The sequence below is a fragment of the Phodopus roborovskii genome, unplaced genomic scaffold (genome assembly GCF_943737965.1).
Source record: "Phodopus roborovskii unplaced genomic scaffold, PHOROB, whole genome shotgun sequence".
In the NCBI taxonomy this organism is placed as follows: Eukaryota; Metazoa; Chordata; class Mammalia; order Rodentia; family Cricetidae; genus Phodopus; species Phodopus roborovskii.
This window is the reverse complement of record NW_026126434.1, coordinates 15,570,768-15,595,934: the sequence shown is the minus strand read 5'-3', so window position 1 is coordinate 15,595,934 and position 25,167 is coordinate 15,570,768. Positions and strand designations below refer to the sequence as shown.

General features: G+C 41.4%; 1 protein-coding gene across 1 annotated transcript in view; it reads left to right on the top strand.

The window, feature by feature from the left end:
- Positions 1-25,167, top strand: part of Cabcoco1 (ciliary associated calcium binding coiled-coil 1) — a 93,437-nt gene that overhangs the window by 19,214 nt on the left and 49,056 nt on the right. The window contains exon 5 of the mRNA XM_051186582.1: positions 5,367-5,439. Within this exon, the coding sequence (XP_051042539.1) occupies positions 5,367-5,439 (73 nt within the window). The remainder of the gene's footprint in view (positions 1-5,366; positions 5,440-25,167) is intronic.

Genomic DNA, 25,167 nt, shown 5'->3' with positions numbered 1-25,167 from the left:
AGACATGAGCATTCATCCCACTCGGCCTGCATTTGTAAATATTGCTGAGTGACTTCCGCTGGCCTGTAACCACTACTAGGGACTGCCATTCTTCCCTGAGTCTGGAACTAACAATATTTTATTAACAGAATTGAATTGAGTTATAATGTATCTCTATTTCAGGTAGTTTGTCTATCCAAGCAGCCACGTTTACATTTTAAAGAGTAACATTCATTTCCACTTAAAAGTTGATTTTATATGATTTGTGTTTACAATGAAAGAGGTATAAATCCTTATGGCAGAGGGGAAGTTAAGGCACTACAGCATGAGTTCAAGTTCCATCTAACAAATTACTGAGAACTTGTCACAAAAGAAAAGTATATTTTAAAAGGATTCAGAATGTAGCTCCTTAGTAAGGTGTTTGTCCCTAATAAGCATGAGGTTATATGTTCAAGTCCCAGAGCAAAAAAAAAAAAAAAAGAAAAAGAAAAAAGAAAATAAACACATACTTCATCAAACTTATTAAATCCCTAAATTTTTTTAACTATTGGCCAGCATAATTTGCTATGAAGTCTTACTTTCTTAGAAAATGATGGTGGACAGAGTGGAAGTATTGTTATATCAGTGACTATCACTACAGCAAGAAATCTGTCTTTTGGGGAGCAGTGTATATGTAGTGTGCATGGGTATTTGCTTATGTAGGGGCACACTTGTGTATGAGGGTTCACATAGGTGCAAATGTGTTTAGAAGCTTAAAGTTGACCCCAAGTATCTTCTTCAACTGCTCCTCACTTCATTTATTGAGACAGACCCTTTCACTTGAACCGAGGGCCCTCTGATTCAGCGTATTCTGCTAGACAGCTTGTTCCTAGGAAACCCTGTCTTCAATGGGAGCAATAGTGGTCCACCATGCCTACCCAGCATTTGAATGGGTCCTGGGACCTGAATTTTGGTCCTCAGATGGGCACTCCAAGTGCCGAGCTACCTCCTACCCTAACTGTGCTTTACAGAGCCCATTACAAAGTGTGTGTGAGAGGCATGCCTCTCTCCAAAGAAACATTTTTTAGACTTCACAAATCCCGGGGCACCAGTAGGTGAAAATGTGCCTACCTAGCTCCGTCTTCCTGCACAGTCTCTTTGCTCTTGCTTTTCAACTGTGTCTTCGATGTTTCCCAACATTACATTAACATGTTTCAACACAGAGGGCCACCCGATGTCCTACACAGGTTCAGGACTCACTTGGTACAAAGCCTGGTTGTCTGGAAGCTTTACAAATGTTAGTGTGCTTAATATGATAAAGCTTATATCCTCATTCCTGGTGTGGCTCAATAACAGTACTTTTTGTAAGATAGCATTTAATACACTGTGATTCCTCTAGCACAAAACGTGCTTGCTAAGATGTGGGTCTCACTGAAAAGGGTACACATTTCCATAGTTTTTAGAGCAAGACAAGTTCTTCCAGTGGGGAAGAGGACAAAATGGGCAGAAATCTGCACCCCTCCATTCCCCCAGGCTGGGTAGATGATGGCTTTCTAGGTAAAATACTGCAGTAGAAACCTGGGGACCTGAGTTCAGATTCTTAGAACCTACAAAATGCCAGGTGTGTCCATAAGTCCAGGACAGACACACAGGAGGTGGTGGGTGAAGGGCCTTCCTGGACCAGCCACCCTGAACTATGCAGTAGTGAACACGAAAGAGCACAGTCTAGAACTACGTGAAAAGCAGAAGTGAAGATCAACACCTGAGGCTGTCTGCTCACCTCTACCACCCACCAATGAGTGAGCATGTGCACTCACACACACACACACACACACACACACAGAAACGAATACACACACACATACATACACGCACATACATATACACACACACATAGACACACACACATATATATGCAAAGAGAGGGGGCACACACACACATACACACACAGAGGGGGCACAGATACACACACACACACACACACACACACACACACAGGTGCACAGGCATGAGCAAGCACACAAAAATCTGTGCTTTGAGGTCCTTCTGCCCCTTAGGGTCTAAGATTCCCTGAAGAGGGGGAGTCAACCATGCATATTTGCCCTGGCTTCCCTCTTCATCTGCACATGCTGGTCTGTTCAGGCAGAGGAATTTTTAGAGCTAAGCCCTAAGCCCAGGTTTATAATGCAAATGGTTCCCCTTAGCAAATGGTGCTCCTTAGCTAACCATAGCATCAACATGTGCCTTAATGTCCCTTTCCTGACAGGGAGGGACAAGCTCCCTTCCCTGTCTCAACTCAAATCTCCAGGCAATGTTCATCAATGTACATCTTAACAACTCCACACACCCGATTTCAGATCTTCTAATAAAAAGAATATTTAGAATGATTAGTTAAACACAGAAGATCCAGATGTAATACTGTTAAATCTCCACATTGTGATTTGAGAGAAACTATGCATTTAAATATAGTTATTACACAAGAGAAAAAGTACCAGTGATTAGAATATCTGGAATTGGTAATGAAGTTGTGTGAACCATTGTGAGCCTTTCCACTAGTGTCCAGAATCCTTCACGTGTGCACAAATAGAAATTTACTAGCAGTGGAATTGCACAACATATTCATTTCAACAATTAATAAATTTTATAAAGATAGAGATAACTAAACTATCAAAAGTATGTGTGCTTCAGTCTCTCCCTCAAGAGACCAAGTTTTTCAACCATGGCACAGCATGTACATTGCATTACTATTCCTGGAGAAGCATGAACAAATTCCTTTTCACCCCCAGAGGACAGACAAACAGACCAACCATATAATTCTGCCCATACCCAGCTTAGTGAAATAAGGGCTTAATTAGAATTACTTCCGGGAATATGGGTGACTCAAAGACAGCTGAACCACCCCCACCCCACAACCAGCATAGGTGACAACCTATGGCTGTCACATCCTTTGATCTCCCAGCAGAATGTGACAGGTAGCTTTATCAGTGACTCACCCCTCTCCTGAGACTGCTTATTCCTTAAATAACCTTATACCAAGTGGGACCTCTGAATTTTGTCATTTCTAGGCTTCTTGAGCCCCTGGTTTCAGGATCTCTTCTGCCTCATAATTCTTATTGTTATTCTAAGTCTTGTAAATATCTAGAATGGAATGTGGCACTTCGGAGAGAATAATCATACAGCAATATAAAACTTAACTTGTCAATAAAATTGCATTTCATATACTTTCACTTGAGTCTAGATGATACATTTATACCTATGGTCTGGAAACATTAAAGCCTAACTTTCTTCTCAACATTAGTGCAGGGTACTACTGTTGTCTGCTTATGCAATCTAAACAAGCACACACACACACACACACACACACACACACACACACACAAAGCTATCTGTGTATGCAACATATATATATATATGTGTGTATACATATGTGTGTATGTATACATATTGCATACATTTACAATGCAAATGTTGTTTACCCTTTTTTCATTGAGTGTTCTTCCTGAGAACCATACATACTCCACTGTAAGAAAATCAGTCCCATCATCACCTCGTGCCAAACAATGTGTGACACTGGGCCAGACAGCTTGGACCATTTTTATTCCATCTTGCTTTAAGATCTAACCTGAGAGTTGAACAACATCATCTAAAAGCTTGAGTCAGACAGAAGTCCAATGGAAGATATGGCAAACGTGTTCCCATGGCTGAACTGTCACTTGATTCTCAGATGAGACCACTATCAGCCCTCTGGAGGAGCTAGAGGGTACAGAGAGACAAGGAAGGAACTTGGCCTGTCCCTTAGGAAGTGTCCCCTTAGGCATCTTCCCCTGGGTATACATTCTGGTCCTGGTCCTGGTCCCAGCCCCACCTCCTTACTGCATCTTTGACCATCATATCCGAGTCATAGATGCTGTTTTCATTGCTTAAGTTCCCTCTTGGCAGACATGGGACAGCCCTAACTAACCCTCTATATAACAAAGACACAAAAGACTGAAAGATTACAACTTTTCTTAGTGGAAACGTCTTACCCTATGTTCTGTGTCTAGCACAAGATGGACAAAGCAAGAGTTTTTTCTAGTTCATTTTTAGGAGAGCAAGCTGGTTCCCAAATATGGCCTTTGATATTTAGACCCCCCCCCCAGATCAGTTCTCTCTCTAGGTCACCAATACAAAGGATAGAGGAAGCTGACTTTATTTTTGCTCCAGTTATTTATCAGATTTGGCTAACTTCCTGTGTTTTTCTAGCCAACAGATCAAAGCAATGTCAAAAGCTAAGTTAGTCTTGTGAATGTTGATGAGTAAATCAAGTATTCAATGTCTGCGGAGAAGAAAGGGAACTTGACTAGGCCCACACAGCCACTACTCTTTAATGGATTGAGCTCCCAGGGAGGTTCCACTGCTAATGTAACTCAGAGAGGCCCAGCTGCCTGAGGATTTCTTCATTGATTTCAAATGAATTGAAACTTTGATCCATTACAGCATCCAGGAGAAACCATTATTACACATGCTCTGTAGCTACATTCTTGCAAATGTTAATTTCTCAGTTATATTAAAATCAATTTTCTTAAATAGCAGAAGGCACCAGAGTGAAAGAAAACCACTAAGACTTTTTTTGTTGTTCTTGGGCATTTTGCTATATTATGAGTTTATTAATTTTCCCAACCAGCAGGAGGAGAATTAGAAAAATTCAAATATTATCACAAACAGGATATTACAAGTCAGCCCTTCAGTAACATTTTTAACTCACAATGATACATCGTCAAGCTCTTAACTTACCAGAGACATTTATTTGCAAGTGCTTGTGACTTTGAGCTCTTGTAGTCTGTAGTCACTTCAGGTGAGAAGAAATGATCGATTTAAAGGGATGTCAGCCTGTGATGTGTGACCACACATCCTGCAGGAAAGTCAGACGTCTTAAAAACAAATTTTAGAACTTGCCAAGTCATTTTTCTGGTGTTCTTAGAGATTGATTTAATCTTGAAACATTTTCACAATGTGTGCCATAATGGCTATAGAAACCCAGCCCTGTTCATACCAGAACTGAGTCGGGCCTAGAGCAAAGCGCAGCTGATGGTGAGACTGTGTAGCTGTTTTGGGGGGAGGGGGGAGAGCTATGCTTCAAACTAGGAAACACACCCCAGAACAATCCCCAACTCCCAATCTTGTGTCACAAATAGATCTGCTGACGCTTTCCTAAATTCTGTGCTGTGCTGTCCTATCAGTATCTCAGACTCAGAAAGCAAAACATGAATCTCATAGCATTCCTAGGCAGCTTACTCTGCAATGCAGGAGAGGGGTTTCTGTATGCCAATGGACCATCTCTGGCTTAGCCAATCACGTCTCCTCCAAGTCAAACCTTCAGATATTTTCTCTTCTCTCAAGCTAGTTTGCATGCCTGTTTGTGTTTCAGCTTATTCCAGCACTACAGGCTCTACGAGTTTATGTTCTACTCAACCAGGGAAGAAATTGTCATCGGAACCTCGGTGAGTAACGTGAAGCAGAGAGGCTGAATCGGTTACCCCATCTGAATCCGGAAGTGCTCAAAGCAACTTCCTGTCATGACTGTTCAAGCATTACTATAACCAAGTAGTAATGCAAGAAGAATAATTATGCCAGGTGAGCTTCTGTTTAAGAAAATAAGTTCTTTGGGTGATGGGAGCACCCATTGTTAGTCACATATTTAGGCCACCATTAGTCACGCATTTAGGCATCAATGGATTGTTTGATGAAGCTCCCCTGAGTAGGGATCTCATGTTTCCATCCAAATATTATCAAGAAATCCTGAAGTGGATCAGCCCAACTCCTCTCTTCTGATTTTGTGTTGTTTTCCCTCTGCTTCTTTTTAAAGCCAGCATCAAACCTCACTTTTCCACTACAGCATGCTTGCACTCATGGCATTGTGTTTCCAACAAAGAAAGGATTTGGGCTCATTCACTAAACAAAGCCTCTAAGGGTTTTCCCCTTAATTTCAACTGATCTCCTCTTGCTAAATTTTGGCTCTGCTTATACAAACATCCATCATCCTGTGGATTTCTCAGTGTTTCCTGTGGGTTTGTATAGGCAAGCAACCCCACAGGAATGTCCCTCAAGGAGAGGGTCATCTGCTCCTCTTCTCTAACATGTGGCAGCCTGTAGCATCATGTAGGACCCAGTCCTCCTGAAATTAATCCTAACCAACCAATTAGGTGACAGATGGAAGAAGGGAGGATTTGCAGTAAATGGTCTACAGGGAGATGAGGGAACCTTCTCAGAGAAGTCCCACAAGTATAACTGCTGGGACTGAACCCTGAGTGGAGAACCAGCTCAGTGAGGTGGAGATGCTGTGGAAGATGCTCCCAAGAGTTCTCCATCTCCTTCACCAGCTCTACTGTCTCTTAAAAGGACATGGGATGGGCACAGTCATTGCCAGAAAAGTGGAGAGGAGATCTCACCATCTACCTACCTTTGCTCACATTACACACCAGGTGGGATGAATCTAACCCTGTCTCATGTGCTTAGGAAAACTTGGGTAGTGAACATGCTGCAATGTTAGCAGATGTTTAGAACCATGAAGAGCATGTCTTGGAGATTTTCTTCCCTCTTTTCCTCTGCACTCCAGGGACAAAGTTAGACAACATCCCTGAACATGGAAAAGTAACACTGGTGAAGTAGAGACTGGTTTCTTCATTGCTGATTGTGTTTTTGTGATACAGTTTCTTCCATAACTCTAGATAGAGGGTTCGAGTGAAATGCATGTGCCTCTAATCATAGACATAACCAGATCATAACTGAAAATAAAAAATAACATAGAATGCCTTTTTTTTTCAACCACTAATAAAGTGGTAGACCCAGGAAATGCCAAACAAAAAGAGAAAAGCCAAGTGTTACTGGCTCCCTAATAGAAGTAAAGAAACCTATCTGTGAGTTGTTCCTACTGGGTCTTTGAACTGCTTAGAATTCTGATCGTTCTCATACTAACCACTTATTTGCTGGTAGCATGGGAGTTTCAGATGAGTGTAGGGGTGTCATAGGAATGCAATAAACAAACCTGGATGTGCGAGATTGTGCTGGATAGAAGACATAGAATCTAAAAACATTAAAAATGTGAAAAGGAGGAACCTATAGACAAAAATGACCAACCCCAAGTGCACACTGGACACCTTCCTTTGAGCACATGGTATGGCATGGGTATGTTTTAAGTATGTGCATCAAAGATCCATGTTGTCTTCTTGATCCCCAGTGTGACACTGTAAAGCTGATGGGATCTTAACAGGGCAGTGCCTAGGGAGAGGATTTGTCATTGGAGGAGCAGCCTCAGAAGGGTTTGTGGAACTTAATCTCTCACTGATATCTTAACTCCTCCCTCATGCCCTTGACATTGTGTCTACCATACTACCATACCCCAGGAGAACCTCCCCATAGCCACACCAAAGCAAACAACTTGCAATTACATCTCTAGAAATAGTAAATAAATCGATGTCTCCTCTCCATAAAGTTAAAAGCCTTTAGTATTTTGTTATGGTAATGAAAAAAAAAAAAAAGCAACAGACCAACGTGCCTAGTTTCAACAACTGGGGAAATAACCCAAAGCATAAGCAGAGCTCAGCTGGGAGATCAGCAGGCATTTGAACACAAGCTAGCTGTGCATTTGGTAATGACTAACTCAGAGAACTCATAAAAATGTCATCAAGGTTTAAAGGTTTGCAAATTCAATTAAGTGGAGAAATTTGAGAGGGGGCAGAATTATTCTGGATTGCTGAGGTGGGCTCAAAATTTATCATTAATTACCTCTGACAAACAGGGGAATAGAGGAGATGAGGTGGGGGGACTTAGATAATGCACATGGTGGGGGAGTCTTGAAAGAAGAAGTCCAAGCTCAGTTGCATGCTCTGGCGTCTGTTATGGGGAGATCTGTGTCTGCATTGATTTCTCAACATTACACTGAGGATTATTGTCCATTATTCTTACTATGAAATTTAGTTAGAAACATAATGTACATGTAGATTTCTAACACAGGGCATATATATTAGTATTTAGGAAAATGGTATTTAATATCAATGGGGACAGCTGTCTATAGTTCAGATTTCCACCTTCTACAAAATTCCGCAGTGAGTTCAGCTCACCGAAGGTCCCATCCCCAGTGGCGGACATATGCAGCATCAGCAAGCTGTAATTCATCTTACCCTAACCTTTCCACCGAGAACAACCAGGAAAACAGGACACGCGATGTTTTTCACTTAAATATTCGAGATCTCCGCTACCATAGCACAAAAACATTATGAATCTGGGGCTGGAGAGATGGCTCAGCAGTTGAGAGCATATTGCTTCCCCTGAGGACATCCGTTCAAGTCCACAGAGGTGTTCACAAGCCTTTGTAACTTCAGCTCCAGAGGATATGTGGTGCCCTCTTCTGGTCTCCACAGGCACCTGCACCTGCCTCACATGCACACACCCAAACACATGCACATAATTTTTAAAAATAAATATATCTTTTTAAAAGTGTGAATCTCAGATGCAAGCCCAGAATTTGGTGATGCTTTTTACCCAAGCATCTGTCTATGTTTAAAGGAAGCTAAAGAGATTTAGAAAATAAGAAATGGGTCTTTGGTGGACACTTGGAACTGGGGAGGGGGGGAGTAAGATAAGAGAGTTGTGACAGACCCCAAAGGATCACCTTTGAGGAAATCAATCTTTATGTGGACCTAATTCCAGTTTAAAATTCTCTTGACTATTTAAATCAACCGTATGTAATGCTAACCTTCTCTAAACCAAAACTGAGCTGAACTCCAGATGATGGCAACAATTTTCCTACAAGCAGTAAGTACCAAACATGAAAGTCACCAAGTACAGAAAATATAAAGGCCTGCAAACGGTCTTTACGGATGGAGTAGTCACATTTAAATAATCATGCTAATGAAAAAGTTGCTCTTCACAAACTCTGGGACCCAGTGACCAGCAAGGCTTGGGGCTCTGCACACCTGCCTCATGAACTAGAAGTATGTGTCACCATGGCCAGCTATTTATGTGTTTCTGGGGTCAAATTCAGGTCCTCGGTCTTGGGCTGCAAGCCTTTATCCACTGACCTATCTATGTCCTTAGCCCCTAACAGAGTCAATCTTGAAGGAAAATTTTGTTCTCTGTAGTATTCTATTGGCAGTTATTTGCTTAGCACAAAGTAAAATTACTTGTTTGTCTTCCGTATCTTATGATTCCTGTTGAGACATCAACTGTCCATCAATTTCCTGTTCCATCTCTGAAAGCAAGGTCTTTTCCCACTATCATAGGTTACACCACCCTCTCCTGGGCTAAGGTTCACTATCCTTACATCTGGATTTACTTGAATTAGGAAGGTTTTTTTTTCACTAGTTTTGATATTATGTACCTAGGGAGAGCATAAAATCCATCAAAAGCGCTCGGTTCAAATCACAAAACTGTTAAAATGGGAGAAACATGTGGAAGAACACATTTTTTGTCTTTAACATGAAATGAGATACCTGATTTTCCAAACTGTTTTTTGAGACAAGGTATCACTTTGTAGCCCAGGCTAACCTAGAAATACATTCATAGTTTTCCTGCCTCATCCTCCCAAATGTGATTACAGGCATGAGCCACCATGTCAAGCTGTTTGACTGATGAACTAAATGAGTTTTCCTTAAGTCACTTGAAGGAAAAAGAAAACACTTGGAAATCATCAATAACTATCAAAATACAGTTCATATAATAAAATATGGAAAAGAAAGCCACACAAGAGAAATATGGGGAAAGAAAATGTAGAGTTTGCAGCAGCTAAATTTCGTCACATTGGGGGCTGCAGAGATGGCTCAGCAGTCAAGAGTATATACTTCTTTTGCAGAGGACCCAAGATCAGGTTCCAGCATCCATTTCAGTGGCTTATATCCACTTCTAACTCTGGCTCCAGTATAAGACACCCTGTTATGGACTCTTTGGGCACTGTACCCATATGCACCTACAGACACACATACACAAATAATCAAAAATAAAGTATTTCTAAAATATTGCCACATCAGGGGCTGGAAAGATGGTTCAGCAGTTAAAAAAGCTTACTGCTCCTGCAGAGTTCCTGGGATTGACTCCCAGTTCCCACATGGAGGCTTACAACCATCAGTTACAACTGCAGAGTCCCCAACAACCTTCCCTGACCTCTGCAGGCACAAGACATGTACTTGGAGCACAGATAGAGGCAGACAAAACATCCCAAAATGTAAAATTAGCATTTGTTTTAAAATGGCCAGAGCAAAAGGGAAATGGCTAAATAAAATGCCATCAAAAGCTGTGACATCTTTGGAAGAAATTCTTTTAGCTAGGTACAGGTATGTTAGTGACCACAGGAGGAAACTGTGAGAACTGAAATGAAGAAATATATGAACAGTGTCCCAGGGACTTATTTTAAAAACAGGTAAACATGAAGATGTGTAGACATATATGTGACAGTAAAAGGACAGAAAGATTTCACAGTGAACGTTGCTTATATCCTGGTAGCAGGATATAAGCGGGAATTGGCTGGGAATTAGAAAGGGACATTTTTGCCCTACCTGTTCCAGATTAATGCTGGTACTTAACCATGTGGATGCTTTTGTGTACCTCTTGGACAAGCAGGAACGAATTTCTAGCTGACTTCTGAGAAGGCACATTTTGGAAATTAAGAGCAGGTGTACATTCATGCTCACTCTCAATATCTTGGCAGATAGACAGCCCGTCAGAGAGATGTTACCCAGAGTTTTACAAGAGAAAAGCTAAGGGGAAAAATAATTGGTGCATTCTCGGGCCATAAATTTAAATGCTTTACAACCATTCTGCCATATTTAACTTTTAACTACAAATTGAGTCTAGCTGAAGAGTCACATATAGAGTGAAAAGCTAGCATTCTACTTTCACATCCAAAATTTCCCCACAAAAATAAAATTGGCTTCCTGAATCATGAGCTGTGTATCAAGTCTTAAAATGTTTATGCAGTTCAAGTGCAGCAGAGTGATGATGCAGCAGATCTTGTATCTCAGGCACTTTCAAAGGTTATCATGCATGTACGCTTAAATACATGTACATATACACATATATGCTTAAACACACACAACACATTATACACATGAGCATTTGGGAGATAAAAAATGTAACAAGATTTAGTATGTTTCAGCAACTACCCCAGCTTCTGAACTGAGATGGGACAGACAATTTGAAGGCTTATCCCAGGAGCCAGCAGGCTTTCTACTCTGTAGGGGATGCTCAGACACTGGGATGCTTCTCTGGGCTCCTATATAGCTCCATGGAAACTGTTGACACTGTAGCATGTGTGGTTACTGTGCAGGCCGTAGCACATCCCATGTAGCCATTGCCAGAAACCCTGCTTTTACAAGCAGTACTGTGTCCTGTGCCCGGATATGACTATTATACATGTGATAGATGTACGAAGATATTTAAAGAGAATCATAAATACACCTAAGTGTCTACCTTGCCTGGAGTTATACTTTGGCAGACTTTCAAATCCCAAAATAATACCACTTAAGGTCAGCAAATGCAGGAATTCAGAGCTCTTCCAACTCAGCGGATGTCATAGGGGTATAATTTCGTGTTCTGAGCACATACTCTTCAGCAAAAACAAAATAAAGGAAACATTTTTTCCCTCTTATTTCAAAAGTCACTCAGATTATGCATATTAATGACACCGTAATTTGAGGGGAGAAATAACAAGACATACACATAAATTTTATCCTATTTCTGTAAAGTACATAGTTCAATAAACAAAACAGGAAGCTTATGTAACAAACACTGTATCCACTATCTTAAGGAAAAGAGAGCAGTATAAAAGCCGTCAAGTCTGGACAGATTTGGAAAAGGAAGAGACAATTGAAAGGTAGCTACATTTTTTTTTCTTCTTGAAATGAAATGCGCCTATTAATTTATAATATTTTGTAACTCCAGGTCCAAGGTATCCAACACCCTCTTCTGGTCACCTCTGGCGCCTACATTCATATACACACACCCACACATAAATACATACACAGTTAAAAGGGCATAAATCTTTTAAAATATCCAAACTAACACAAATTATGTTTTTTATCTTGGAAGAGATTTCTGTCTTTGATTAGCCCATTAGCAACCTGCTGAAAGAAAATATTGCACAGCATGTAAGTTGTCATTTGACCCAGTGAAATGGGGTACACTGAGAAAAATCCATCAGAAATTGTAGTGTTGAAATAACTTTATCTGCTCTGCCTGGCATATGTGACAAAGTGACTGGAGAATCTATCACTTAAAGAAAGTGGTCGATGCTCCAGCCTACAATTTATCAAACTTCACTCTCGCCCTTCTCCCTCCAAGCCCTGAAAAATAATCATCCTCCCTTAAATATCAATCTTTTTTTTTTTCAGAGAAATTTGGGGGAATTTGTCTCTAGCCAAACAATTGATAAATGGCAGGTGCATAATTTTAAAGATGGTTTCCATAGCAGCTCACCTAGCACTTGAGTGGCTCACCTGCCACTCAAATGTTTGTGCCCTCCTGGACCACTGTAGCATCCATCTCAGCACCTCTGTGACCTGGTCTTTGAATAATTCTGGGTTTCTGTAATTACTTTTTCCCACTCTCCTCTGCCCAGACATATAAAGCCTCGCTTGCTGGCTAACATTTCTTTGCCAGTCCAAAGTGATTCCTTCATTGTGCAACTTGAGAGATGTTTTTTACTGAAGGAAAGAGGGAAGAAGGGAGGGAGAAAGGGAGGGAGAGAGGAAACAGAGACAGGGAATTCTTACCAATGTTAGGTTTCCTTCCTCAACATAGACTCCCTTGCTGGAGATCACTGTCCCTGTGTTATGCCCTAAAAGCTGACTTCTAAAACTCTAGCTTTCCACCATGGAGGTAATTATAGGCCACCAAGCAGCCAGCGCACCAGCCGTTATTACTTCTCTTAGTTTGCACTCTCTACATTCAACCAGTGCCCCAAATTTTACCAAATTAAGTGTTAGAAAATAACAGGACTAGTATTTCATTGCCTGATTTTAAAAAAAAAGTGCCACATTTGCAAAATATTTTTTTGTGTGTCCAGTGAAAACCCTAAGCCAATCTTCAAATTTTAAATGATCATCCAGTAAGTCCCTTATCAAGAGCTCAGATGCCATTGTTAACAGGAAGTATTTGCACTATTCATGTTTAATCATGAAAAATATTTTTTTGTATGGAACACCTTGTGAAATGTCAAAATACAGCTCATCGTGAATCGAGACATTCAGACATCAGACATCTTGGCCCATGTCAGAATTTTACGTTATGTCTGAGGGTTAGGAGGTTACACTAGACAAATTTCAAAATCAAACATCTGAAACAAAATCTGTGATATAAATAAGTGACAGAAAGGGAACAACACTCTTGATAGTCTCCATAATTCCATTTTGCAAATTAATACAAAAGACTTGAGCTAAAGGAAATATCGAAAGTGTTTTTTATTGGGTTGTAGAGGTGTTCCTGCAGTAGAGAGCCTTCCCCGTTCTTGCAGGGGACCTGAGTTTGATTCACAGCATCCATTTCCAGCAGCTCACCCACCTGCACCTCCAGCTTCGGGATATCAGATGCTCTCTGACCTACACAGGCACCTGCATGCATGTGCTCGAACTCTAATACAGACACAAGGCAAAGATTGTCACCATTTTCAGTTCTCTAGGAAATGCATATTAACAGCCCAGCCCCATGTGGTGGGTGAGGTGTTATGGGCATGTAGGATTGTCATGATTTTGAAGCAAGCCTGTTCTACATGGGTGAGTTCATGGTGAGCCGGGGCTATAGAGAGAGTCTATCTCAAGTCTCCCAATCCAGAAAAGAAATGCCAACCAAAACCTCTACATTCTGAAAGGTTTAAACTGCAGCACCCTGTCTTGTGAGAATGTGATGACAAGCAAACCCCCTTCTGGGATGGCAAAAAATGTTGTAGCATTCCAAGGACAAATGGGCAATTTTGAAACAGGGTCACTTTTCATCCAACTCTATACTTCCCTGAGTTTGTGTCAAGTAGACAGGGACTTCTCAGTCTCTGTTGCATATGTTGCTTTCCATAGCCAGGACGATATACTCACTTCTTCCCAAATCTGTCATGCCCCTGGTTGGGCACCAATTATATTGTGTGACAAAGCTGTTTCTGGGGAGACACAACACAAATGATTTTTTTCCTTCAGGAGGAGCTCAGTCATACCTCCCTGCTATGATTCTAGGTGTGTACATTTGATGACGACCACCACCTTTAAGGATTGGTGGGTAGTGTACCAGTGTACCAGTGTACCAGTGGCTGAGGAAAGGCAATAAAGACTGGATTATGTGGTGGGTGGGTGGGAAGTGGTGATAACAAACACATAGGAGGAGACTGGCTGCCTTGTTGGTCGTCTTACTGTGAGCTCTGGCAACTTCCTATTCAGACTACAGTTGAATAGAAATAACGAGGGACCTCACAGCAAAGTTCTCTGTGCTGAAGAAGCTGCCATGCTCAATGGTAGAAATAGTGCAAGGGCAGAGGAGATGGATGTGTGCATGAGTTTTGAACATTGTGTTCCTTCCTTTGGTTAAGATTCCAATGACTGCAGCAGCAGAGGCAATAAAGCTGACAGATGTGGAATGTTATGAGTGCCCATAGCCCAGCTTTGGTGTGATGATGCTTTCTGAGGCAGAAGGAGCTCCATGCCCTTGCTTCAAGACATGCATGGCTGGGACACATGAAAACACCCATTTACTACTTAAGTAGATTTTTTTTATCCCTTATTAAGTACTGATAACTTAAAGAGTTAAGGACTTTCAACTGAAGTGATGGAGAAGTTTGATGGAAAATTCATACATGCTCATGTTTCAAGGATTGAAAAGTAGAGTGGGATGGTCTATTCCTAAACAAAAATCAAATGGACTTAACTAAACATGGTGTTCAGTTAATTATATTAATTAGTTAATGTAATTATTAATAAATAAATTAATAGTCAGTTTGGCACTTCATGTGTCTTCTCTGACTTCTCAACTCCCATAACCCTCACTGAGATCACATGGCTCCTACAGACCACTACCGCTATGTGACCAGAGTATTGTCCCTTACAGCATTAGCCTATGTGTCATTTGATCAGAGATGGTTGCCTTTAGGCCTGGTTCTACCACACACACAAACACACACACACACATGGGTGCACACAGGTATTCCTGTTATCTTGAGGAAAGTAGTTGACCCTTACTATATGTATCTTTCGCACTATTTTTTTAAATGGACATAAAAAACTGGGTCTCCCACAAGGGTCCAGATGGCCTTGATCCTGGTTCCTATGATGGATTTAAAAGTCTTTCTGCACTCCTTCTCTCAGCGGGCATAGCACACACCCCTGCCCTGAAAGGGTGCTGAACTCGGTGTCTGGCTTCTAATGAGCACAGTGGGAGAAGGGATAGTGTCTTAGTTAGGTTTCGGTTGCTGTGAAGAGGCATCATGACCACAGCAACTCTTATAAGGAAAACATTTAATTGAGGGTGCTCACTTACAATTTCAGAGGTTCATGTCATTATCATCATGATAGTAGCATGGTAGCATGCAGGCAGACATGGTGCTGGAGGAGTAGCTGAGAGTTCTGCATCTTTCAGGCAACAGGAAATTGAGACAATGGGCAGTACTCTGAGCATAGGAAACCTCAAAGCCCACCCCCACAGAGATACACTTCCTCCAACAAGGCATACCCACTCCAACAAAACACCTTCTAAAAGTGCCACTCCCCAAGAGCTTATGAGGGACAATTACATCCAAACCACCACAGATAGGATGCCTTTTCCAGAACTGTCTATAAAGAAACCATTACATTCTCTTGAATATTTTCCCTTTGCCCCCACTTATTCATTAGTGCATATTAATTGTGAAAGTTATAGATTTTATCATGACAACTTTATCTATAAATAATGTAATTTCATCATATTAATCCTCAGCCTTCCTTTATGCTGGACATCTCCATTTCCTCAAATAGTGACCCTGTATTTCCATGTCTTTTTTTAAAAACCTGAATTACACGTGTAAGAGAAAAACATACAACATATTGTCTCTCTGAGACTGGCTTTTCCCTCTTAACATGATGGTCTTCTGTCCCAGGCCCTTTCTCAGAAAATAAATGTATAATTCTGATCTTTGTAATGGTTGAACAGGACTCCACTGTCTTTTTATGTCTCAAGACTTTTTCTTGGGATGCAATAGACAGGTCTACTCACTGCAGATAGAAAACCCATGGCAGACCAAAGTACAGATACCACAAAAGTACAACTTGGTAAGTCAGTGAGTTTTATTGGGGTTATTTACAGGAATGTGGGTGAGAGGTTACTTATAAGAGCAGAAACAACTCAAGAACAGAGGCATCATCAAAGCCTACTCTAGCATGAGTGACAGTTCACCAAAGCTGGAACTCTAGAGCACACTGACAGCCTGCAGGTACCTCAGTAGGTTGGGGAGTGTTATTTTCTCTGCAGAGGTCCCATGGCAACCCACAGTGTCACATGTATAGGCTTGGAAGTGATCACTCCTGTCTGAGCCTAGTGAGCTCTGTAGGTCTTGTTGATCACCTGATCACAACCTTTAAGATACTTTGAGGCAATGGCCCCTGGCAGACCTGTCCTGTGGTGCCTGTGCCACAGGACTGGATGTCTGTAAAATCTATTGAAGCTGTCAGGTTTGGGCTAATTTGCTACAAAGCCCCAGATAACATATGTCTGCTCCCTTCACAATGTCTGTGAAGCACTCACACACAAATGCTAAGTCTCATCTCTATATCCCTACCTTTCTATACCTGTCCAGCCTTGCCTTGGATGCTCCACTGCCCATCACTCTTAAAACTGCTGCTAGAATTCCAGTTCAGATACTCAACCCAACACCACTACACATAATGGATGCACAGTAAACATCTGCACACAACTGACCACCATTTTCTTTTGGCTTATATGAAGAAATCTATCCCTTGAGAGATATCTCAATGACTCACAGTAAAGACCAAAGAGATGTACCAAAGTGTTGGGAGCTAGTCCTCCTATAAACAAGGCTCTGACCTCACAGCCAAAGCACTTCCCCTCACATCTGAGCCTGTAAGATGCCAGACTTACACACTCCTTTGCTTGTGCCATGGGAGCAAACATACACCTCGGTTCCCACAGAGATAGAGCTGTGGTACACTCAAAGCAAAGCAAGAGCTTTGATGTAAGAAAAAGTCTCAGGTTGACCTGTGCACACATTTCAGAGTCTGGGTACTGTACACAATCCTTTGCTATGTGGTTACCACATTTGCTGAGCAAATGTGTAGACCCACCATCCTTATTAAGTACCTTGGGGTTCAGTGTTTGTGATCATCAACTTCCTCAACAGAGCATGCTTCTTCTATGATTCTTTGATGTCAACTCATACAACAGCAGCCCTGGTGGCTCATCATGAGAACACTAGTAACAGAAACGGGCATTCATGAGAACATAAACCCACGAGAACATAATTCACAAACAAAGGATGGATTCCTGGAGGTAGAACAAGCTTTCTGGTCTAGGATCAGTGGATGGAGGGATTTACTCTGAACCCTGTACTGCTGGGCAGAGATCACAGGATAAAGTGCAAAAATGCAAGGGAAGTCAAGTTAGCTAAGTGTTTATCGAATGCCTAGTGCTTCCAAAACGCATTGACTCTTAATCCACACACCCTTCCCAGCACCCAGAGAAGATAGACACTACTTTAATGATTTGGACTCAGGGAGATGGCTGCACTCAGACCACTGTTGCAAATGCCTCTGGAAAAAAAAAAAGTGATGATGTTGTTCCAAAATGAAGGACTGTGGCACCCACTTGTAGGGTGGAGCCTTATATGACGTGTTGATAACCCTCAGAAGTTCCAACAGTTAAAACACAAAATGGGACCCACTTTAACTTTATTACCTTCCAAACATACACTCCTTAAAAATTAACTATAGCATAAATAACATCGTAACCAAGTTATTTTAAATATTCATCACTTTTACAATCCTTTCAACTCCTTTATGTTTTCTACCCAAGAACCTTCTGAAGGTCTCATTCACACAGTAAATAATGCTAATCTATTACGTGTGCTTCCCTTAACACACAGTGTGTGAAAATGGACACAGCCAACACTGAGGAAAGGGGAATGTGGTTCATTAGTCCCTGCTAAATAATGAATATATTTGAAATAATAAGATCATTAAGTACAAATTATCATAACTGCTGGAAATGCAAATTTTTTAAAAAGTTGAAAATTTCCTTCAGATAAACTCTTTGGTTAAAGTTCTGAATATTTAATTGTTCTATTTTCACAAAACAAAGGCAGACCAGCCATTCAACATAATGAGCTGTCTAGGTTTAAAAAAAAAAAGTATAACAAAACATAGCTAGAGTCTTCTGGTTATTCTTCTAGACTCATCTCTACCCTCAGCTACCCTGACCTGCTCCCCAGTTCCACTATACAGGAGCCCTCATTAAATAGGCTGCCATCTCCTCAAGCCTCTAGATGGGTCAGTGAGAATAAGAACCAGAATAATGAGAGAGAAGTGTTGTTACTCTCAGCTGCCTTGTTGCTGGGTCACTGTCTTTTGAGAATCCTCCACAGATGACTCCAATCCCTATCCTGACCTCTTCTCTCCGGATAATGGAACCTGGTCCATCCCTGACTCTGATAACCCCAGGAATTAGCAGGCGTGCACCATACCATTATGTTTTCCCCAAGCCACCCTTTTGCAAATGGTCCCTTTATTCAAGCTAACTCAATTACTGTTTTTCACTGCTTTAGGCTATTTTCACTTGCTTTTTTCCTTCCTTCCTTCCTTCCCTCCTTCCTTCCTTTCTTTCTTTCTTTCTTCATTTCTTAGAAATTTGACTATAATAAGTGATACCTGGATAGGATACTTGCTCAGAAATTCACCTTCCAAATAGAATGATGAATTGGGGTATTCTATATGTTCATCTTTCTTTTTTTCTTTCTTCCTTCCTTCCTTCCTTTCTCTTTCCCTCTTTTCCCGTGTGTGTGTGTGTGTTTGTGTGTGTGTGTGTGTGCGCACGCGTGCGTGTGTGTGTGTGTGTGTGTGTGTGTGTTACCCAGATAACACCATGAAGGAGTGAAGGAGTATGAGGAGAAGCTGGGATGGAGTTAGGATTTATGTTGGGATAGAACTGAGTAGAAGTTTAGCCAGGATGGAGGTGTTCATGTGACGACATCACCCAGAAAGGGAGTTACTAGTCTGCTTGATAGGTTGTCTGACAGCGGAACTCATATGCTGAGGTGGCCCAATGTTGAATGAAGGTTCCTGACAGCCAAGAAGTTGAATTAATTTATAAAACTGTTACTGTTTCCGTCACTCCTAGCCATGTCTTCACCGAGATGTTAAGAATGCCTGGGAGAGGGTCTTCGCTATCACTGGTCACCATGGCACCCTGGTCATGGTCACAATGGTGTCTTTACCATCACTGGTCACATATTATCTTCTCCATCACTGGACTCTATGGTATCTTCACCATCACTGGATACTATGGTATTTTCATCATGATGGGCCACCAAGGTACTGGCTGTGTCAACTTCTTAGTATGAGATGCTTGGAGCCATATTTGCAATGGAGACCATGCTGAGGGTAGCAGCCCCCACTCACTAGTCCATTGACATATCTGTATTCTCCTAATCCTTAAGTGAAATTTTATACTGTTAACAAGGAAGAGATACTGGGATGGAATACTTCTGTGTGAGTATTTGGGTCAACATCTAATGACATTCCTCAGGTACTGTCCTCAGAATCTTTACTGAGAGGATGTCTCTCACTGGGTTGGAACTTGTGGATTAGGCTAGGTCCTAGACCACCGATCCCCAGAGGTCTACCTGTCTCTCTCCCCTGCCTCTGTGCCAAGATCGCAAGCACTTGCTCCATTGCTCAGCTTTTTATGTGGATTTCTTGGACCAAACTCAGATTGCTATGCTTGCATAGCAAGCCCTTTATCAACTGGTCTATCTCACCAACTCACAACTAAATAGTTTCCAGGAAAATTTCCAATATTTCTACACCAGTTACTAATGAATTGAATCCAGTTACACATAATGTGAAAATCGAGACATAGTCTATAAATTGGGCACAAGGCACACACCAAGCTGGTGGGAAAGCTTGGGTCAAAGGTCTGCACTCCTCACACATGCTCGGGGCAATTTTCCTAACCTCTGCAATTCCTCTATGTCAGCTACAAAGCAAGAGGAATATTTTCCACCTCCAATTGGAAACAAAATAGGGACTGACAGGTGTGAGTGACTCAGTTAACCCAGAAAGTTTAGTTTCTTCCTGCAGCACCTGTAACCCAGAAGAGCAGACTGTATTGCAGATCTGGGCAGCCGGTGGAGGGCTGTCTGTTAATCTTGATAAACCTTGATTCCTGACCCAGACCAGTACCTTATGATGTGAGTCTGACTGTGTTTGAGGAGACTGCATGAGAGTGGTCTCTTTATCATCTTTCCTTTTCAACCATCTGAACTTGATCACCTGTTCATGAGTTGCCTTTACAATCAAAGATACACGGATGAGCCTCTTTGGGATGAGCCCTCTCTCTCAATGCATATGTGCTGCTGTGACAAAAATAATATCAGTTGGAGGCTTAGAAGCAACAGAAATATTCCCCAAAGTTATGGAGGCTGGGAAATCCAAGATTAAAGAAATAGTCAGCTTGGTGTCTTGAGCGGCTCACTTTCTCCTTTGTAGGTGGCACCTCCTTCCTGTGTCTTCACTTGGAATAACAAAGCTTCCTTTAATAAGCTACTAATCTATCTGGGGCAGGGGTTCTACCATCAGGACTAAGACTCATTCACCTAGAAATGCCTCACCCCAATACTGCACACACATACGTCAATATACATGTTTTGGGGGAAGACACACTGAAACTACAGCAAAGTCTTATCCTGGCAGGAGTATTACAAGACATAAATTACATAGCGATTGAAATATGTAGAAATGCAGAGTACTCCATAAATTTTGTTTCCCTTCCTCTCGTCCCTTGTCCCTTTAGTATTTCAAAAGCTGAATGTGTTACAGGCTCTGAAATAAACATTTGTGATGTGCCGCTGGATGGGGTTCTCATTTTGAGAGCCCACACGCTAGTCATTCCTTTTATGAAACTCCTAAATATCAGATTACTGCCCATGGGGTTGCAAAATATTTCTATTCCTTTTATGGTTAAAATGCTCCAAGAATTTGGACTCGATCCCACTTGTGAAAGTTATTGCAATAAATCCAAAATGAACAGACACAGAAAATAGTTAACATCCAGCAGTTAAAACTTTGAAGAGGCAAGATACACAGTCAATTCTCCTCTCCCCCTTGTGTTTCTGAAAATTGTAAGAGACAGTTTAAGGCATTTACCCCAAAGATGCTCACCTAATCATCCCTAATGGGAGACATCAACTCATGTCACCCAAGGATTATTCTTAAAAATGCACATATTGTCTGACTTTACTTGGAATAAACAAAAAGCTTCAATTAGATTATTGCTTAGACACAGAGCCATTAAACTAATATAAGGCCAGACATTTGGAATTAAGTCATTTAAGAGAGTCACCTTGCATTAAATCACAGCAACAATATTTGCATTGTTTCTAAGCTTTGTGCCCCAGCCATAAAAACTCAGTTTAAAAAAATGCATAGTAGGTGTACACAGTAGGTTCACAGTGCTTTTACACAAATTCCAAAAACCAGAGCCTTCAAAGGAATCTATTTTATATACAACAGTCAACATGAGTAGCCACTGACCCATTACAGACCAAACACCCAAAGCTTTTAGAGGTCATTAAAAACCACTAGTGCCATGACTTCTCCTTCCAAATGAAAACAAACCAGAAGTCCATGAGTCCACATCTCAAGGGCAGTTCAGTGACATGCCCTCTTTCACTCCTTTTCCCTGGGACACCAGCACTACACCAGGGCCTGACATGTAACAATCGAGCTGATTGGTGGGGAGCGCTTTATTTACAGGCTCATGTGTGTTCAGCAGCCTTTGCAAAAACCCACATTTTTTTCAGATGAGAGGAAGTATTTGCAGTAGCAATAACGACAAAAAAAATCATCATCATTCCAAACTGAGCAAGTAAGTTAAGCAGGGGTGGGCGTGTGTCACAGCCTGTGAGATTCGATGTGCACCCCATGGTTTAGAAAGCCAGGCTTCTGTACCCAAAACACAGGCAGAGAGGTTAAGGACATAGTTTTCTTACTTGCCAAAAATGTGTGTGTTCTGTCTTCCTGTGTGTGTGTGTCTGTATACTATCTACCTCTCTGTGTGAGCTATCTGCCTACATGTATGTCTGTGTGTGTTGTCTGCCTATATGTATGTTTGTGTGTATATGTTGACTGCCTGCATGTCTATGTGTGTATGCTGTCTGGCTGTGTGCATGTCATCTAACTGTGTCTGTTTATGTATCCTGTCTGACTATGTGTATGTCTATGCAGACATCACACTGAGACAGTGATAGTAACCCTTGTGATGACTTCTTTAAGAAACCTTCAGAGCTCACTGGAGAGAACATACATGTCTGTTTCACAATCTGAGCCTCATGTGGTTGAGGTGCTATTTATCCTAATTGAATATGCAAACAATACAAGAATGTGCTCACTCTCCAAACAGTAGGAATATTTTAACAATAAAGCATAAAAATTTACAAATAATTCCATCTTTTTCAAGTGTAAAAAAAAATACTTCCTTCAAAACTCAATACTTTTGGCTGTGTGTCTCTCATTTTGATGTTGTAGCTAGCTCAGAACACTCTCTAATCAGGGAAGGTAGAAAGGGATGATTCCCAAGGTCCAGTCCATCTCAAGGCCTTGGATCTTCCAGTGCTGTCAGGAACTAAGATGCTGTCTTAGTTTGGGTTTCTATTGCTGTGATGAAAACTCATGATGAAAAAGCAAGTTGGGGAGGAAAGGGTTTATTCAGCTTATACTTCCACATCACTGTTCATCTCTGAGGGAAGTCATAAATAACAGAAACTCAGGGCAGGAACCTGTAGGCAGGAACTGATGCAGAAGCCATGGAGGAGTGCTCTTACTGGCTTCCTCCATGTGGCTTGCTCAGCCTGTTTTCTTACCAAACAGACTCACCAGCCCTGGGATGGTACCACCTACAGTGGTCTGGGTCCTCCCCTTTCCTACCAATTGCTAATTAAGAAAATGCCTCACAGACCAGGCTGCATATAGCCCAATCTATGATGGTATTTTCTTAACTGAGATTCCCTCTATTCAGGTGGTTTTAGCTTGTGTCAAGCTGACTTAAAACTATCCAGCACAAGGAGTGGGATGTAGTAGTTTGAATGTAATTGTTCCCCCATAATCTCATAGGGAGGGGAGTAGCACTATTAGGAGGTGTGCCTTTGTTGGAGTGGATATAGCCTTGTTGGAGAAAAGTGTGTCATTATGGGGGCAGGCTTTGCCTCAGTGGACTTTCTGCTGCCTGAAAAAAATGTAGGACTCTCAGCAAGTACTCTAGCACCATATCTGCCTGCAAGCCACCATGTTCCCTATCATGATGTTAATGGACTGAACCACTAAAACTGTAAGTGACCCACCCAATTAAATGTTGCTATTATAAGAATTGGCATGGTTATGGTGCTTTTCATAGCAATAAAAACCCTAAGACACTGGGCTTGCCAAAGCAGACAGGATCAAGGTGACAAGGTGGCAGGAAAAGGCTTCATGTGCAGGAACAAGGTCAGCATTGCAGAAGTGATCTATTCCAGGCATTGGCTGCCCTGGGCTGTGGCCAGCAGCTTGCCCATCCTGGGAAGAATGTCTATACAGCAGAATGGAAGCTTTGGTGGGAGCCAGACCACAAGATAGTTCAGAAACCAGAGGAAAGCAGGCTAGCCAGCATGACACTGGAGTGCTGCTTTGAGAGTCCAGGGTCAGTGGTCAGCATCTCACCTCAGGAAATTTGAAATACACAACCCATGTCAGCTCAATCCGCAGCTGGATGGAAGCAATCTTCCTCTGTTCATGACTGTCTGGGGGGGGGGATAACAAGTCATGGAGCCACAGACGATGTCAACTGAAGAAATGACTGTGACTGGACTCAAGAAAGAGAAAAAGAGGAGGGAAGAGAAAAATTATTTGAAGAGATAGTGGCCAGTTTGTATCCAAGTTTATTTACAAGAACCATTAACTCACAAATCTAAGAAGCCCAACAAATGCTAAGCTCAAGTCACTAAAAAGAAACTGAGCCAGAGCCACAAGACCTAACCCTAAAAACTACCAATAAAGAGAAAGCACCCAGAGAATAAGGTCATGCTGTGTCCATATGGAGGACTGAATATGAGAATGAGAACAAAACTATTTGTGAAGACAGTGGACCACAGAAGTCAAATGAACTGTCAAGCCAGAACTGTATGTGCCATGAAGGCTTTTGTTAAATTCAGGTGAAATTTCCTGGCATACCAAAGCTTAACCATTCACTATGGGCAGACTTGTTCTGCTTGAGATATTCAGGGGTGTTCTTAAGGCAGAGGAAAGTGGAACATGATAGAAGACTGCAGCTACATGAAGAAATGTGAAGCGATTTTTAACTTATAAGATGAGATACTGTAGAAAGTAAAAATGAAAGTGGCATGTTGCTGGATATGTGTCATATAGAAACTAAAATGTAAGAGAGCATGAGTACATGTGCCAACAAGTAAGAGATAAGAAAAATGCTGTTGCAAGTGGGTAGACTATTATTTAAAGTAGAATGGATTAAGTTGAGGGTAGACAGTGTCCCCACATAGTTACCCAAAACTTAGAGCCAAGGAACAAATATAAAAGGGGAGATGAAGTAGAATTATTCTCAATCCTTTAAAAAAAAAAAGGTAGAAAAAGAGACAGTGGTAGACCAGGTACAATTAATAAGTACAACTGGTGACATAGTACATTTAAACCCAACTTAAATTATCACATTAAATGTAACAACCCATATAACAGCACCAAGCAGATGATCCAACCATAGCAAGCTTTCATGACATGCACTTCAAATACAAGGACAGAGACCCACTGAAAGTGAAACAGATGGAGAAGTAGTTATCGAGTACCTTAGACTCTCTTCCTGTTGTTGGGATAAAACACCCTGACAAAAACCACTTATTAAGGAAGGGAAGTTGGGTCCTGAAAACAGCCTGGTATTGGCACAAAAATACCAGATAGGTAGACCAATGGAATTGAATTGAAAACCCTGATATAAACCCACACATCTACAGACAC